This window comes from Lissotriton vulgaris, unplaced genomic scaffold (genome assembly GCF_964263255.1).
Source record: "Lissotriton vulgaris unplaced genomic scaffold, aLisVul1.2 SCAFFOLD_2274, whole genome shotgun sequence".
NCBI lineage: Eukaryota > Metazoa > Chordata > Amphibia > Caudata > Salamandridae > Lissotriton > Lissotriton vulgaris.
Window position 1 is genome coordinate 223,884 of NW_028249176.1, and position 17,684 is coordinate 241,567.

The following is a 17,684-nucleotide window of genomic DNA, read 5'->3' on the forward strand; positions in this document are numbered from 1 at the left end:
TTTCAGATTTGGTCATATGCCATAGTTAGATTCCAGAAATGAAACTGTCCTCCAAGAGAAGCCTGCCAGACTGGACAAAACTCTATAAATGACAGTGTATATGATGCAGGATATAGTTTCTCCAGTATTGTATCTTTTATAGATTCACATGCTTGAATCTTCCCAGTCGCCAAGGTGAAAGTCCCATGGTAACAGTAAAATAGCAGTACTAAGCTTTAAACTTAATTCCCTTTAAAAATCAATAACATTCAGTAACCAGTTAACCTAATTTGAAAACATCTAAACATCACCCAACCAGAGCATAGACCCAGGGTATCCATCCCTTGCAGGGCCACCATACTTCAGATTTCTTACTGCACGCCATGTGTTAGGGAGTCTCCCTGAGCTCTGCTCAGTCACTGTGTTTCTTCTTTACCCTTTTGAACTTCCTGCTTGCAGTTCATTTTCTACATCCATCTCTGCAGCTCAGGTCCATTTTGGGACCAGCGAGTGTACTTTTGTTGTTTTTTCTTCAGAATGTCTGAGTCTAAAAAAGGGCTGTTCATGCCCTGCAAGAATTGTGGAAAGTCCAGGCTTTACTCTGAGGATCCTCATAAGGAATGCCTGTATTGTCTGTATCCGGACCATAAGCCCAGAGACTGTAAGCACTGTCGTACTTTCTCTTCAAAAACCTTCAAAGACTGTGATGGAAGGCTACTTCTCTGGCTACAAAAGAGAAAGTCTGCTAAGGAATCAGACTCTAAGAGTGAGGAGAAGCAACATACCTCTGTCAAGAAAAGAAAGGAAGAGGGTTTTTCTTTTTCCCAAAGAGATCCTAAAAAATCCAGATCTCGGAGTAAGGAAAGATCTGAGGAGAAGAGGGCTAAAAAAAAAAGAGCAGCCTGGCCCCTCTCATGTACAGCAAAGAGCTGGCTCTGTGCCTCCATCTGCGCCGCATATGCCTTTCAAAGAAACATCTTCAGGAAAAATCCGACCGTCGACGACTTCGTCGACAATACACTCTCCGTCTATGCTCTGATTGGCTGAAGTTTGGTTGTTTTAAAATAAGGTTAACTGGTTACTAAATGTTATTGATTTTCAGAGGGAATTCAGTTTAAAGCTGAGTACTGCTATTTTACTGTTACTGTGGGACTCCCATCATGACGCATGGGAAGATTCAAGCATGTGAATCTATAAACAATATCCATACTGGAGAACCATGGTGTACAGTTAAGTAACTTGTTTTTTATCCTACCATGTTGCACAGAAAACGCTCCAAGGTGGATGGGCGAGAGTCTCTGAGGTCTGGGCGAGAGTCTCTGAGGTCTGCCAGAGAGAGGAGCTGTTTCAGCGTTTGAAGGGAAAAGCTGGTGGCATCATGAGAGGAGAGAACCTTATGTTTGTTTACAGGTGGTGACTGCAGGACTTTTGCACCAATATAGAAGTCAAATTAGAAGTAAGGCTTGGGCTATGGTGCATAAGGAGGGGTATTAGAACCAGGCTTTCTCAGAATAGGAATACAAATTGGGCTATGAATTTGCAGGTAACCAGGTGATTATAAGATTAAGGCAGGATCTCTAGTAACCGCTTCAAAGCATACAGTGCATAGTACTATATGGTCTCCGAAACAGACCGCAGTATTCCACATGGAACCTTAGGAAAATATTCCCTCCAGATATAATAGGATTAAAGCAAACACCGCTCATGCCCTATCTACACCCATACACAATACTGCAGATGACAAGCCACTACATTTGGAACCCTCAGAATGGCAGGGGTCTTGTAGCAGGAGGCAGGAGCACAATTAAATATAAGTAAACTCAATTCTTTGCTTGATTGCCAGAAGTGGGCACAACACTCCTACTATAACTTCCACATCAATGCACAACACTCCACATGTTAGGGCCTCCGTGATTAGGCAGAAGGTAATCAAATGTTTGCAACAGATGCAGCATGTGAGCCATGCCAGGCAAGATGGGGGGGGCAAATATTTCACTTAGCTTCTCTAAACCACGCATCATTAGATCCTGTACACATATTCAGTCCAGTAACACTGCATCACTGTACACCTCTGCCCTCAATTCACATGCATTTTACAGTCTGCCCCACATAATTACTAACTCAAATGGCCTTAAATATTTGAATCCATCCAAGTTCATGTGTCTTAGTATTACTATGCAGTGTAAAGAAATGGAAACCAATTTTTATTTGCCACCAGGGATCTAAGACCTCTTTTTATCAGACAAAAGGCGATCAATTAACGATCCTGCAATGTGGAGGTCAGTAAATGTAAACCTGAAAAAGACTGTGGACATTTACAGTTAGTATGTGTTTTGTTATATAATATAAAAGTTATAGTCCTATTTTATGTTACTTCATATCATCACTTTTAGAAATCATGTGCATGGATCGCATAGTAGAGACTTCATATATGTGCTACAATTGTATGTTATTTACTCTGTTTGAAGAGAGGTTAATGCACTAAATAGCCTGCTCGCCTCAACACTTTCAGTGGGCACAGGCGATGATTTATAGGTAGGGGTGGGTGGAATGTGCGTAGTCGTGCTACGCAAAGCTCCGCGAAATGGTAAAAAATGTCCGCGAGCACGCAAAATTTCCACGAACACTGTAAGCGTGCTTGGAGAGAAATATCTTGCGAACACGCATTTTGAAAGCGTGAACAAGCAAAGAATTCCGCGTTCTCCACGGAACGTGAAATTAACCAAATTCCGCAAGCGGAACGGAATTTACCGCCCTGGCCTATTTATAAGTTATTGTCTGATTAGTAATCCCCTAACCTTTAAGAGTTGTTTTTGATTCACTACTAACCTTAAACTGAATAATCTAATTTAGTGGGTTTGTTCTATTTCACTATTTCTTCACAAGGCATTAGGATTGTTTTTATCAGCAGAGTAATCTGCTATAAGCATGCACACTGCAGTTAAACACCCACTGTTAAACACTTTATTATTATGACTTTTGTGAGTGTACACTTTTTTAATTTTTTTAATTATTTGGTCTTTCAAACCTGCAGTACATTGAAAGAGTTTATCACCTTTACTTGGAAAGTAAACAAGTAGCAGGGTTTGTATCAAAAGTGGCTTAGATCCATATACTTCTACATTTGCTTCGTTCACAGAGCATATTGCAAAATTGGATAGTGGTTAAGTTCCCTTTCAGCCTATAAGTAGTGTCAAGCGATTATTGGAACAATTGTAAGGCTGCTTATTATGCTATACAAAAGGTTTAAAACTAAAGAAAATGTACATTTTCAGGGGTGTTTCCCTGTTGGCATTTCAAATTGCTGTGTCTCTGTGTGGAACAGAGTGAACCAGATCTTTCCTCTTTTCTCAAGGACCAGATGTGCTTCATAGAAGGTGATCTTTGTGAGTTAATTAATTCTCAGCAGGCCCTTTTGTGCTGAACATTCAGTGTCTCAATGTAACTTTCAGTCCTACAGCCCTTACAAATCTCCACCAATTTCTTTCCTCCAGGTTTAGCCCTCACATCCACAGAGGACCCCTGTTAGACCTAGGGTTTTCCTAGCCAACACGTGGGTAGTATGGCACAGAGGGGAAGACTAATTCCAAAGGCTAAATGTGTAAAGCTTGCGTAAAACCTCTCAGGAACTCAGCGCCCATCCATTCCAAAAATGACACTACACCTTGTTAGGAAAATAAGGTTCGTACTTTATAAAAATAGACTCTGTTCTCTTTGGTTTGATAGCTCTCTTATTACATTAGTACATCACCTTTCAAATGAATGCAGTTTTTATCACTTATTACATTTCATTACATTACACGTTTCAGTATCCGTTTACATGACCCTCCTTTTTTCTTAGAGAACTCAATACAGTTGCTTACAGAAAGATTATTGAGTTAGAAGATGCCCAAGAAGGAACCAGAATATACTTCACCCCCGCTGCTTCAGGTTCAGATCACTTTTAACATTCACTGTACACAATACTTCACAAGGGTTGGCACAGCTGTTTCACTAGGAAAGAATAGGCACATTAACTTCACATTTCACTTTGGCCCCAGTGACATCACCCCTGCTGACATACATACAGCTTAGTAGGTTCTGCTTACACTGTTACCTCAGACTGTGGGACGATACCTAGACTTTCCCTTATGATAGAGATTGTGCCTATCTCTCCACAACTCCTTGATTTCTAATCCACAGCCCCCCACGAGTTCCACTCTATCCTCTCACTCTCCTCGTGTTTATAAGGTTTGGTCCTTTACTGGCTTATTCGTATTGTGGCAGTCAAGTTCAGGGGAATACTCTGGCCGGTTTCTAGTTCATACAGGAATCGCCCGTTACCCTTTCAAGCACCGCTCCTCCAAGAACTGATTCCACCCTTCACCCCAGCAATGCCCCAGCTTACTTTTGACACTGCCGGAGTTCGTTGGCCTGTGCGGAACAGTCACGGGAACGGACTCACCTCAGGGGTCAGGGAGCTGGCATGCGATGCTTCTCCACAGCGACCGGGTCAAGGGCGGGACGTCCACCGACGGTATTGGCAGGGCGCGTCACAACTCCTCCTGATCTCCTCACCAGTACGAGCGCTGCACCTCCTTCTGCGTAGGTCCGCCCCTGGTGCAGGTCCGCCTACCTCGATGACGCTCGGCTCCTCTCCAGAAGCTCTTCCTCGGCCCCGCCTTCGCTGGTGTTGGTCCGTCCTCCACCACTACAGAACCGCGGAAGTGCCGGCTCCCAGACACACCAATGCCGCTCCAGGTGATTCCGAGTGGAACGGACGATCTCTTCCTCGACCGCTGCCCCAGGCTACTCTACCTTTTACACGGTGAGTGTGCCTCGCCTGTTGTGAAGTCAGTCACAGCGGTTGTAATTTAAGCTCCTCTTCCTTCTTTACTTTAATGCCGTTTCAAAGGGGGTAATTAAGATGAATGTTGACAAGAGTGACCCAGGGGTGTATGAACCCCCGCTAAGGTCAAAGTACACCAAGGGGACTTCCGGTGCCTTTGAGGTGAAAGTCCAGGTGCGAAGATGATACTCAGACACAGTGGGGTTTGGTCGGATCCAAGGGGGTCGCATCCAAGTAGAACACAGTCGGCCACAGGACAATTGCGCCCCTACTGGTGCAAAGCTCTCCTCTGTAATTCGCCTCTCTCCACACTGGTCACTGCTACTTCTCTGGTCACAGGCTTACACAAAATGGCCACCTGAGTACTGGCCTTTTATAGGCTGACCCCAGACCACTGGAACCTGCCAGATGGTTCCAGAACCTTCTTCATGCAACTCAATGGGTCAGCTTGGTTGTGATGACCGTTATGACAGTTGGTGGACTCCATTTTAGGTTTCTTGGATCTCACTAAATTTTCATGAGGATGACTAGGCCTCAAGGGAAAGGCAAAACGTCCTACTCAAGGAACACCTAGCCCCTCAGTCAATGCTGACAACCAAAATCTGGGTGGACATAAAAAAAAGAATAATAACACTCAGAGGCCAAAGGGGACAAAATAAATCATATTTGTGAGAGGACCCTCAGAAGCAGACAGGTCTAACACGCGTCCCCCCCAGCTGAAAGTGGGGAGAACTACCCAATCCCTTGGGAGTTCTCATCACTAAGGCGGAAAAGCCTAGAGAGACCGTCTGCATTGGCGTGGTTCTCTCCTGGCCGATGTTCCAACCGGAAGTCCATTCCCTGTAGGGACATGGACCACCTCAACAACTTGGGATTCTCCCCCTTCATTTGCATCAGCCAACGAAGGGGCCGGTGGTCGGTCTGAAGCAGGAAGTGCGAGCCAAATAGGTATGGACGCAACATCTTCAGAGCCCAAACCACCGCAAAGGCTTCCCGCTCTATAGTACTCCACCTCTGTTCCCTGGGGAGTAGTCTCCTGGATAGGAAGACCACGGGTTGATCCAAGCCCTCATCATTCAGTTGCGATAACACTGCCCCAATGCCATGTTCTGATGCATCTGTTTGGACAATGAACTCTCTTGAAACATCAGGGGCCCTGAGTATTGGAGCAGTACACAATGCTTGTTTTAAAGTCACGAAGGCTCGCTGGCAAGCCTCCATCCAGACTACCCGTCGGGGTTGTTTCTTAGAAGTAAGTTCAGTGAGGGGTGCCACTATGGTGCCGTACCCCTTCACGAAGCGACGGTAGTATCCAGTGAGGCCCAGGAAGGCTCGGACCTCAGTTTGTGTCTTGGGGGGCTCCCAGGCCATGATAGCCTCGATCTTCGCCTGGAGGGGCTGCACCGTCCCTCTGCCCACCAAGTGGCCTAGGTACACCACCGACCCCTGCCCGATCTGACACTTGCTGGCCTTGATTGTCAAGCCAGCCTGTTACAGGGCCTGGAGAACAGCTTGCAAGTGTTGCAAATGATCCTCCCAGCTACTACTGAAGACAGCAATGTCATCCAGATAAGCAGCAGAAAAAGCTTCCATACCAGAAAGGACCTTGTTCACTAGCCGCTGAAAAGTGGCAGGGGCGTTCTTGAGCCCAAAGGGCATCACACAGAACTGGTATTGACCCTGAGGTGTGGAGAAGGCTGACCTTTCCTTTGCTCCTTCAGTAAGGGAGATCTGCCAGTACCCTGAAGTAAGGTCAAAGGTACTTAAATATTGGGCAGCTCCCAGCCGGTCAATGAGTTCATCCGCCCTGGGGATCGGATGAGCATCAGTCTTTGTTACTGAATTTAGTCCTCAGTAATCCACACAGAATCTTAATTCAGGTGTGGTGCCTGGTGGGGCTGCTTTTGGTACCAAGACCACCGGACTGGACCAAGGGCTATTGGAAGGTTCTATCACTCCCAGCTCCAGCATCTTAGCGACTTCACCCTTGATGCTGGCCTTCACCATGTCTGACAGCCGGTAGATCTTAGACTTCACAGGTGGTCTGTCTCCTGTGTCTTGTGGATACACAGGGGGGTTCTACCCGGGACAAGGGAGAACAGTGAAGAAAATTGCTCCAGGATTTGGCGGCAATTTCTCTGCTGTTCAGGAGTCAGGGATGGTGAGAGAATCACTCCCTCCACCGACCCATCCTTCTCTTGAGACGAGAAAAGATCAGGGAGAGGTTCGCTTTCCTCTTCCTCTGCTCCATCGGTCACCATCATTAAGACAACCTCGGGCCTCTCATGGTGTGGTTTGAGGCGATTGGCATGAAGCACCCGGTGGGGCTGTCTCGGGGTCCTAAGGTCCACCAAGTAAGTGGCCTTACCCTTTTTCTCCAATACCTCAAAGGGGCCTGTCCAACGATCCTGGAGGGCATTTAGCTCTCCAGGCTCCATCACCCACACTTTTTGTCCAGGCTCCAGTTCCACTGGGTGAGCATTGTGGTCATACCACTCCTTCATTACTGCTTGGCTGGCTTCCAAGTTGTCAGAAGCTTGCTTCCACAACTTGGCCATTTGGCTCCGAAAGGCCAGCATGTAGCTCACCACGTCCTGGGGAAGCTTCCTGGGAGTCTTTTCCCATCTGTCCTTCACCAGGCTGAGAGGACCCCGTACAGGGTGCCCATAAAGAAGTTCAAAGGGGCTGAAGCCCACTCCCTTCTGTGGCACTTCCCTGTAGGAAAACAAGAGACAGGGGAGGAGGACGTCCCATTTCCTCCGCAGGCTCTCAGGCAGACTTCTTATCATGCCTTTCAAGGTTTTATTAAACCTTTCCACAAGACCATTGGTCTGTGGGTGATAAGGAGTGGTAAACCGATAGGTAACACCACACTCCTTCCACATAGCCCGCATATAAGCTGATAGGAAGTTGGTCCCCCTGTCGGACACAACCTCCTTGGGGAAACCCACTCGGGTGAAGATCCCCATCAGGGCCCTTGCCACTGCAGGTGCAGTAATGGTCCTCAGAGGAATGGCCTCTGGGTACCGTGTGGCAAGATCCACTAGAACCAGGATGAACCTGTGACCAGCTGAAGTTGGTGGATCCCATGGCCCTACAATGTCGATGCCCACCCTTTCAAAGGGGGTGCTAACGACCGGTAGTGGTTCCTGGGGAGCTTTCAGCTTTACCCCTGTTTTCCCACTGGCTTGGCAAGACACACACGTCCGACAGTAGGTATCAGATTCCACTCTCATCCGAGGCCAGTAAAAGTGGGGGACAAGCCGGGCAAAGGTCTTGTCTTGACCTAGGTGTCCCGCCAAGGGTATCTCATGAGCCAGTTCTAGTAGAAAGGCTCTAAAACATTGAGGGACCACCAAGGCCCTGGAGGAACCATGTCCGGGTGCCTTGGCCTCACTGTAGAGGAGTCCATCCTCCCAGTAAATCTGGTAGTTCCCCACAATGTTCCCTGCTGCCTGGGCTTTGGCCTGTTGCCGCAGCCCCTCAAGAGTAGGACACTCCTTTTGAGCTTTGCAGAATTCCTCCCTGGATGGACCTCCCTCCACATGCCACTCAGCAGGGATGGGTAGGTTTTCCAGGGAAGTAACATCCTCCTCCGCGGACTCCAGATCCACCTCCGCAGGTGGCCCATCTATCTCACGAAGTAGAAATGCTGAGGCAGGTTCCTCCTGCCTACTGTCCTTCTCTTCTCTGGCAGCGGGCTGGGCCATTGTTCCAGGCTCCAGCGTAAGCGAACTCCCCCTCCGGGTAGTCGCGGACCTGGTGCTGACACAGGCCCAGTCAGGTGTACCCAGCATCTCAGAATGAGTCCGGTATTCCACCTCCCTCCAAGCATTGTGCTCCATATCATTTCCTAACAGGCAATCAACAGGCACGGCAGGGCTTACGGCAACTCGAAGTGAACCTGCAACCCCTCCCCACTCAAAGGGTACCTCTGCCACGGGATAGTGGCCCATTCTGCTGTCAGCCATCACAGCGGGATGGAGTACATTTGGGATGACCTGCTCTGGAGACACCAGATGACTCCTCACCATAGTCATACTGGCTCCTGTGTCTCTCAGAGCCTCCCCTCTATGGCCATTGATGGTGACCCACTGCTCATACTTGGTAGTATTTGAGGGCAGTTGTGTCTTTGACACCATCTCCTTATCCCCCAGGGACACTAAAGTGACACCCACCCGCTCCCCTCCCTTATCCAAAGGCATCTCCTCCCCGAGCACTACACTAGTTATTCCCGGGGCTTTTCCTCCAGTGGGAGGGGGTGGTCTTTTTGGGCATTTCACATCTCCTTTATAGTGTCCCACACCACCACACTCGAAGCAATGGACAACCCTTGGCTGCTGGCTTTGGCCAGGATTAGGGTTGCGGGGTGGGTTAACCTTAGGGATGAATCCTCTGCCCCTTCCTTGTTAAGTATTTTGTGGACCTTTTGAGAACTCCCTTTTGTTATCTCCCCCCTCTTTCTTCTGGGGGGGCGCCCTGTCCAGTCTTATGGGAATCCCCTCCAGTCCCCTTCGAGGACACCCGGGTACTAGCCCAGATGTCCGCCTCCTCAGCAAGCTTCCTGGGGCTGGTCAGCTTGCTGTCCACCAGGTGTTGTCGCAGCTCGGGAAAACATTTCTCGAGTAGGTGTTCCTTGAGTATGAGGTTATATAAACCTTCATAATCCCCTACCTCGCTGCCCTTCACCCAACCCTCCAAGGCTTTCTTCGCGTAATCTAAGAAATCCACCCAATTCTGTGTGCTTAATTTATGACTTCCCCTAAATTTTTGTCGGTATTTTTCGGGGGTTAGTCCAAACTTTTTCACCAGCGCCACTTTCATTGTAGGGTAGTGGGTTTGCTCATCCCGCTCCAGGGCCAACAAGGTATCCCTGCCAGCAGGTGGCATGTACTTATACAGCCCACCCCCCCCAGTGGGTTTACAAGATCCCATGAGCCCTTAAGGAGACCTCATAGGCGGCTAACCATTTGGCAATATCCTCACCTGGGGTGTAGCTAGCAATGACATCCTTGGGTAAATAGGGTCTGGGTTCTCTGGTGGTCTCTTTGTTTTCGCTGCCACCATTGTTTGGATTGGGGGACCTTGATGTTAAGGCTTGAAGGTCTAGCTCCTTTATTGTTCGTTCGTGGGACAACCTCCTGTCCTCCCGCTCCATTTCTAATCTAGCTAACTCCAATTTCAGTCTCCTCTCTTCCCTCCTGTCTTCCAGCTCGGCGTCAGTAAAGCTACTCACTGAGACACTGCTGCCCTCCCTTGAAAGTGTCCTGGGACCTGTCAGCAGATTCCCCCCTTCAGTTTGGTACAGCATCCCTGTCCCAAGGACAGTGTCTCTATCACTCTCTTCTGTTTCCCGTCCCTCCTCTGTATGAGCTTCCACCCATGCCCTCAAGCTTGTCTGTAACTCGCTTTTCTTGACACCTTTCTTGAAGAACACCCCCTGTCGTTGACACCACTCTTTAAGTTGGGCCACAGTGTAGGTCTCTATCTCTTCAAGGTTTAATTCCATTTTTCAAATATGGTATCAAATGGGTACTCAGGAGAGAACTAAGAAGCGTAATCTGAGGATAACCTCCACCCACCACCAGGAGTAAATTTGGAAAATCAAAATATACATTTGGGAGACCGCTTGGAGAAAACTCCAGGTGTAGGTTTATGGTACACCCTGAATTACTGCAAGGTATACGCAAGCACAAGTAGTATCCCACCGCTGAAACACCAATATGTTAAACCTAGGGTTTTCCTAGCCAACACGTGGGTAGTATGGCACAGAGGGGAAGACTAATTCCAAAGGCTAAATGTGTAAAGCTTGCGTAAAACCTCTCAGGAACTCAGCGCCCATCCATTCCAAAAATGACACTACACCTTGTTAGGAAAATAAGGTTCGTACTTTATAAAAATAGACTCTGTTCTCTTTGGTTTGATAGCTCTCTTATTACATTAGTACATCACCTTTCAAATGAATGCAGTTTTTATCACTTATTACATTTCATTACATTACACGTTTCAGTATCAGTTTACATGACCCTCCTTTTTTCTTAGAGAACTCAATACAGTTGCTTACAGAAAGATTATTGAGTTATAAGATTCCCAAGAAGGAACCAGAGTATACTTCACCCCCGCTGCTTCAGGTTCAGATCACTTTTAACATTCACTGTACACAATACTTCACAAGGGTTGGCACGGCTGTTTCACTAGGAAAGAATAGGCACATTAACATCACATTTCACTTTGGCCCCAGTGACATCACCCCTGCTGACATACATACAGCTTAGTAGGTTCTGCTTACACGGTTACCTCAGACTGTGGGACGATACCTAGACTTTCCCTTATGATAGAGATTGTGCCTATCTCTCCACAACTCCTTGATTTCTAATCCACAGCCCCCCACGAGTTCCACTCTATCCTCTCACTCTCCTCGTGTTTATAAGGTTTGGTCCTTTACTGGCTTATTCGTATTGTGGCAGTCAAGTTCAGGGGAATACTCTGGCCGGTTTCTAGTTCATACGGGAATCGCCTGTTACCCTTTCAAGCACCGCTCCTCCAAGAACTGATTCCTACCTTCACCCCAGCAATGCCCCAGCTTACTTTTGACACTGCCGGGGTTCGTTGGCCTGTGCGGAACAGTCACGGGAACAGCCTCACCTCAGGGGTCAGGGGGCCGGCATGCGATGCTTCTCCACAGCGACCGGGTCAAGGGCGGGACGTCCACCGACGGTGTTGACAGGGCGCGTCACAACTCCTCCCGATCTCCTCACCAGTACGAGCGCTGCACCTCCTTCTGCGCAGGTCCGCCCCTGGTGCAGGTCCTCCTACCTCGATGACGCTCGGCTCCTCTCCAGAAGCTCTTCCTCGGCCCCGCCTTCGCTGGTGTTGGTCCGTCCTCCACCACAACAGAACCGCGGAAGTGCCGGCTCCCAGACACACCAATGCCGCTCCAGGTGATTCCGAGTGGAACGGACGATCTCTTCCTCGACCGCTGCCCCAGGCTACTCTACCTTTTACACGGTGAGTGTGCCTCGCCTGTTGTGAAGTCAGTCACAGCGTTTGTAATTTAAGCTCCTCTTCCTTCTTTACTTTAATGCCGTTTCAAAGGGGGTAATTAAGATGAATGTTGACAAGAGTGACCCAGGGGTGTATGAACCCCCGCTAAGGTCAAAGTACACCAAGGGGATTTCCGGTGCCTTTGAGGTGAAAGTCCAGGTGCGAAGATGATACTCAGACACAGTGGGGTTTGGTCGGATCCAAGGGGGTCGCATCCAAGTAGAACACAGTCGGCCACAGGACAATTGCGCCCCTACTGGTGCTAAGCTCTTCTCTGTAATTCGCCTCTCTCCACACTGGTCACTGCTACCTCTCTGGTCACAGGCTTACACAAAATGGCCACCTGAGTACTGGCCTTTTATAGGCTGACCCCAGACCACTGGAACCTGCCAGATGGTTCCAGAACCTTCTTCATGCAACTCAATGGGTCAGCTTGGTTGTGATGACCGTTATGACAGTTGGTGGACTCCATTTTAGGTTTCTTGGATCTCACTAAATTTTCATGAGGATGACTAGGCCTCAAGGGAAAGGCAAAACGTCCTACTCAAGGAACACCTAGCCCCTCAGTCAATGCTGACAACCAAAATCTGGGTGGACCTAAAAAAAAAAATAATAACACTCAGAGGCCAAAGGGGACAAAATAAATCATATTTGTGAGAGGACCCTCAGAAGCAGACAGGTCTAACAACCCTCCAGCAGGAAGACCGCTGGTTAAACCTTGTTAAATTTTAACAGATTATTTTTATCCAACATTACCGTGAAACATCTTCACATGCACAACTTCTCAGCACTCCAGTAACCTATGTATATAATCAGTCAAGTTTCCGAAAGGTTGCAGCACAAAAAAGTGCAATCACCAGAATTCAGGATGATATTCCTCTATTCCTATTATATTGGATAAAATAGAATCCTGTTTTCTTTTTCTTGGTCTCCCAACAACCTTTGACATGGATGACCATCAGAGGGGTGTTGGCTGTCCTGAAGGCGAGAGCGAGAAACGCACATTCACACTCACTCTCTTTAAGGGCACAGTTCACATTTGTTTCTTCTCCTTCATCAAAACCCTCAAACAATTGGTTAGAATGGGTAATTACTGATCTGACCTAGACATGGTCTCAAGTGACTTCCCGAAAGTCTCCATTCTTGATGTTGAACTCAAACATAGTGCTACTGGGAGTCACAATGGAGGAATTGGGTGCGTTTATCCACCAATATATTAATGAAACCCTTCTATAAATGGAAATCTCCTCTTTTGCCAACATCCTAAGACTTGGGCTTTAACGAAACATACACAAATGGATGTCTTCAAACGTCTTCAAGTGAAACTCTGGAAAGCCTGACTGTATCCTCTTTTCGAGTGTTCATCACCTAAAGTTCAGTGCAAAATGCCAAGTCAAATGACAAATGGAAGATGTTTCTACCATACTTGCTCAAGAGCTTACATCCCTTGGCTTCTGAGCTGACTCTAACATCTGCATGAAGGTACACATCAAGTGCTGTTACATCAACCAGAACCACCCTTTTCTTTTTTTAATTAGTCAAGCCCCTTCTCATGCAAATTTGCAAGCTATTTTAAAATCCAAATTTGAGTAGCAATAATCTACTCATTGATGCTCCTAACACATCTTCACACCTATGACGACCCTTCTGCAGTTAGTATATCTCTATTCCTCCTGTGAGGGGCCCACCTCAGATGTAAACTATCTATTTGATTAGTATCAGAGAGTTTCAAAATCGTTCTGCTTTGACCTGGTACTTCTCCTTCCTTATAGAAGTTTGGTCCTAAGGCTCTGTAACCTGTTACTTCTCCTGAATATCACCCTGATATGCATGTGGTTCTGTTTTCATTTTAGATTTCCAGTGTCCTGGCATCAAGGAACCCGTCCGTTCTTCTTACTCTGGTAAAGTATCGTTATTCAGTCTCCATGTTGAGAAAGACCTAAATGTTACTCTTATTTAAGTTAGGCAATGTGCCCATGGTGTGGTTTGTTGAAGTTTTTGCAGTGCCAATGGATATTCCAAGTAGTTCTAAAGTTCTGCAATTGCTCAGTCGCAAGAACTTTGCACTTTGTGATATGCTGACTCTAGCAGAGTCCATTTAAGGTGGAGATGGATGGGAAACATTTACTGATCTAATTAATGCAACACTGGGTGGCAGTAGTATCCATTCCCCCTATGTCTCTAGGTATACCAGCCTATAGTGTTTGTTTACTAATGACACATTTGTTGATGATCGTTTTACATCCCTTTTGGATATGTGGTGCAAATAAGTAATTGGTGCACCTATATTATGCAGTTTGTAAACTGACTCGTCTCGAGATGCTGACAGCACTGTGTTAGTTTTTAACTAACTCACACAGTGATATTCATTTCATTAACCTAGATAGTCTAGTGAACTCTCTAGACCCTTCAAACTTCAGGTGACTCCAAGATGTCTGCATTAGAGATGTTAGTCACTTACCGCCCTTCCTGTCTTTATTTTCTTAATCAGATTTTCTATTTCACATTGGGGTAAATCATTCAACCTTTCATCACTATGAAGCCACTGTAATAGTAAAATTAATTTAGATCTAAATTATTGCCTGCAAATAACTGAATGTCGGATTATGTCATCTGTGGTAATGAAATATGTTTCAGGTCTGTCTGGACCATTTTAAAGTATATTAAATTCTTGTCATCAACTAATAACATTGTGTACATGTTTTTATCTTATTTTTAAGTTCTTGTTGTATTTTAACACATATCTTGATTTTATTCATCTATTCAGTTTTAAGCTTAATTTCTATTGTGATTTCAGTACTTTATGTTCACAGCTTTTATGGCATGAATTGTCGAATAAAGCTTATGTTGATGATGAAAATGAATATACCGATGTTGGCTTGTTATCTTTTTTGCTTTCTCACATATTGTAACACCAATGAATCGGTTCCAGATTAGGAAGGGACCTAATTTCAGAAACCAGGCACTGCAACGAGAATGCTAGCTTTGGGAGCTTTTTAATTACAATTTACATTCACTATTCCGAATCTGTCTTTTTATCTTTTAATAGTGCCTTTCTCCCTTACCATAATTACCAGTGTATAAAACGGGGAAGCCTTTATGAGTGTTGATTGACAAACCTTTGTACTAGCTATAGAAGTGTGGTGTGCAGTTTGTAATATTAAATACTGCCGTGTCAATGACTAAAACTTGGTGTCAGTACCTAGCAAAACTGTGAAATAATGTCTTCACTATCCCACTTTTTCCACCAGCGTGGCGTTAATACCGATAGTGGAAATGTCTGCAAAGAAGCTTCATTTGAAGGAATTAGCCAGTAAGTGCATGTACAGCTCATACTTTTACTGTCAAGCTTGTAATCTGACAAAACGCCATCCAAGCTTATAGTCTTTTATTCATGTAGTAATTTGAAAGTTAATTTTTTTAATCTATTACCCTGGTAAAAATCTGTGTTTTCACCCTTTATTCTTTTGGCGTTGTATGTATCAAATCCTCAGGTTGTAAAATCCTCACTGTATACACTTTAACATATATTCTTCACAAGGCACATACTGAGCTCCTGTACTGATTTGTTAGCTATGCGATTGAGTTCAGCTGATCTCTTTTGTTGATGTTAGCATTGCTAAAGGCTAGTTAAGCACAACACCGATGTGTTTTGGAAACTATGCTGCTTCTAGTCTTAAATGATAAATCACAAGATCCTTATGAACCTCATTGGGCTGTAAGGTTCTGATAGCAGTGAGTGAAAAAGCAAAATTGGTTGGTTCTTTTTGATTAGTGAGTCACTATAGGAAAGAATTAGACTATTTCAGTCTGATAGCATCTCATGAAACATAGTTAGACTCATGGAAAATGCCAAAGAATCGTTAAAACCTGAGACCAAAGAGCAGTCGGGCAGCATTCCTACTGCCATCAGGAACATGGGCTTCACATCGGTTCCAGAGATCGATGGTGTGTAGAAAGAAAATAGAATTAGGAACAGAAGACTGAAACGTACATCCATCCCAAGTGGACACCAATGTTTATATGCCTCTTAAGGTCGAGGGATGATTGGTTAAACATCTATTATGCAAGTAGAAGATGCATCATTCACATCATGATTTAGTGTAGTGTGAAAATCAGCTGAAAATCTCTAAAAGATTAAAATGGACATTGACAAATGAAATGGTAGACCACCAAAGACACAGCCAGGACACTACATTATGTTATCTTGAAGTGCAGTGCTGGAGAGACCATTTTATTGATCAGAATGCTTGTAAGTTTTACTTCGCTCTCTTGCTACTTGGGCCCAATAAGATGGAATAGGCAAGTGAATCGCCTATAGACTAGGAGCGAAGGTCATTGAACATGCCTCCGCCTCCCGTAGCTATGTTTTATTGATTTCTGAGCAGCATGCTTCCTCCTAAGGATTGAGCAATTCCACTTTGTCCATGAGAGGGGAATATGCAGGTGAATGATTCCGCTACAATTATTATGAAATGTATTTAGAGAGCATAGAAAGTAAAATTGTGTGCCACTACGAGGTACTGTGTATCTCTCTCCCCGAGCCTCTGTGACCCAGTATGTATCTTCTGATCAATGTTGACTAATTCCCTCTTCCCCAGACCTGCCTGACTTGCCCTTCTGATGGGGGAAAAAATGATGCCAAGCCCATAGAAGTTGGCAATGTCACAGCACTCTCGGCCTATCTTATATGAGCTCTCCGCAACAGTGTAGGTGATACCTGGAGGCTGTCATGATGGGGAACGGTATGGGGATAGGACTCTGCTTGTCCAATTTTCAGTATTCAATTTTTGATACCTGTTGTGTTGAACTGGCTGCTGCCAACCAACCCTGGCCATGTCAATTTGGGTACCAATCAATAAAAACACACAGTAAGGAGCAACATACTGGTAGCGGATACAATATGACTATTTTTGTGTTGTAATTCTTTATTGAGAACAAATTCATGTTGCAAATGTACAGTACGGGACAGAGTACTCATAGCAGTGGAGAAGGAGGGAAAAAAGAGGGAGGGGATACAATCTGACTTTAATAAAACACTAGCACAAACACATCTTGGCATTGATGGTTATGCAGTCGCAGAATGGTTTCATGTATATTTCTAATACAATGCTAGGACAATAATAGCGCACAAAAGAAGGAGATTGAAATTGCTCACAATGCAGTAAATCTAAACCACAACGGTAATTCTATAAATCGGGATACCACAGGAGAATCTGGCCTTTCAACCCCTGGTACTCAACTTAGTAGCACCAGGCAGCCCACTCCAACCTTACCCTATCTCTCCCTCTCTAGGAACGGTGCAGCAGGGCCAGCGGCTGTGGGCGTAATGGCAAATCTGCACACTTCCATCAGTGAGCTTCACCAAGGCATCCACACCTCTCGTTTTTATATACAAAAACACAGCATCATGTTCCCTGCCTGCACCAGTGATTTTCATGTTATTCATTTATTCGCTACCCTTGATACTTTCTCTCGCTGATACCCATCAATCCTCCTCCCGGGCTTGATCCGTGTATGTCTCCCATGATTCACATGCCTCTGTCTGGTACAGAAAACACAGCACCTTGGCAGATAGTTGTCTATTAAAAATGGCAAAAACAAGCGTCACAAGATTGCCTGCTAACTCAGTCAGGTACATGGATTTTCTGAATGCATTTTCACTCATCAACACTGCCTATGTTAAATACCCTCTTCGTGACACAAAGTCTTCTTCACACCACGCCTTTACTGCACATCTGTGAAAGCTCAAGCCACGACCCAGAGTGTTGATGGCGCCATAGATAGATGCCACAGGATTGCCTCGAGTATGTCACTTCACTGTGGCAGGGAG

At 45.8% G+C, this 17,684-nt stretch overlaps 1 protein-coding gene across 1 annotated transcript in view; it reads left to right on the forward strand.

Annotated features, from left to right (window-relative positions):
- PEPD (peptidase D) overlaps positions 1 to 17,684 on the forward strand; it is a 270,142-nt gene that overhangs the window by 106,769 nt on the left and 145,689 nt on the right. The window contains exons 5-6 of the mRNA XM_086950268.1: positions 13,705 to 13,752; positions 15,103 to 15,164. Coding sequence (XP_086806394.1) covers positions 13,705 to 13,752; positions 15,103 to 15,164 — 110 coding nt within the window. The remainder of the gene's footprint in view (positions 1 to 13,704; positions 13,753 to 15,102; positions 15,165 to 17,684) is intronic.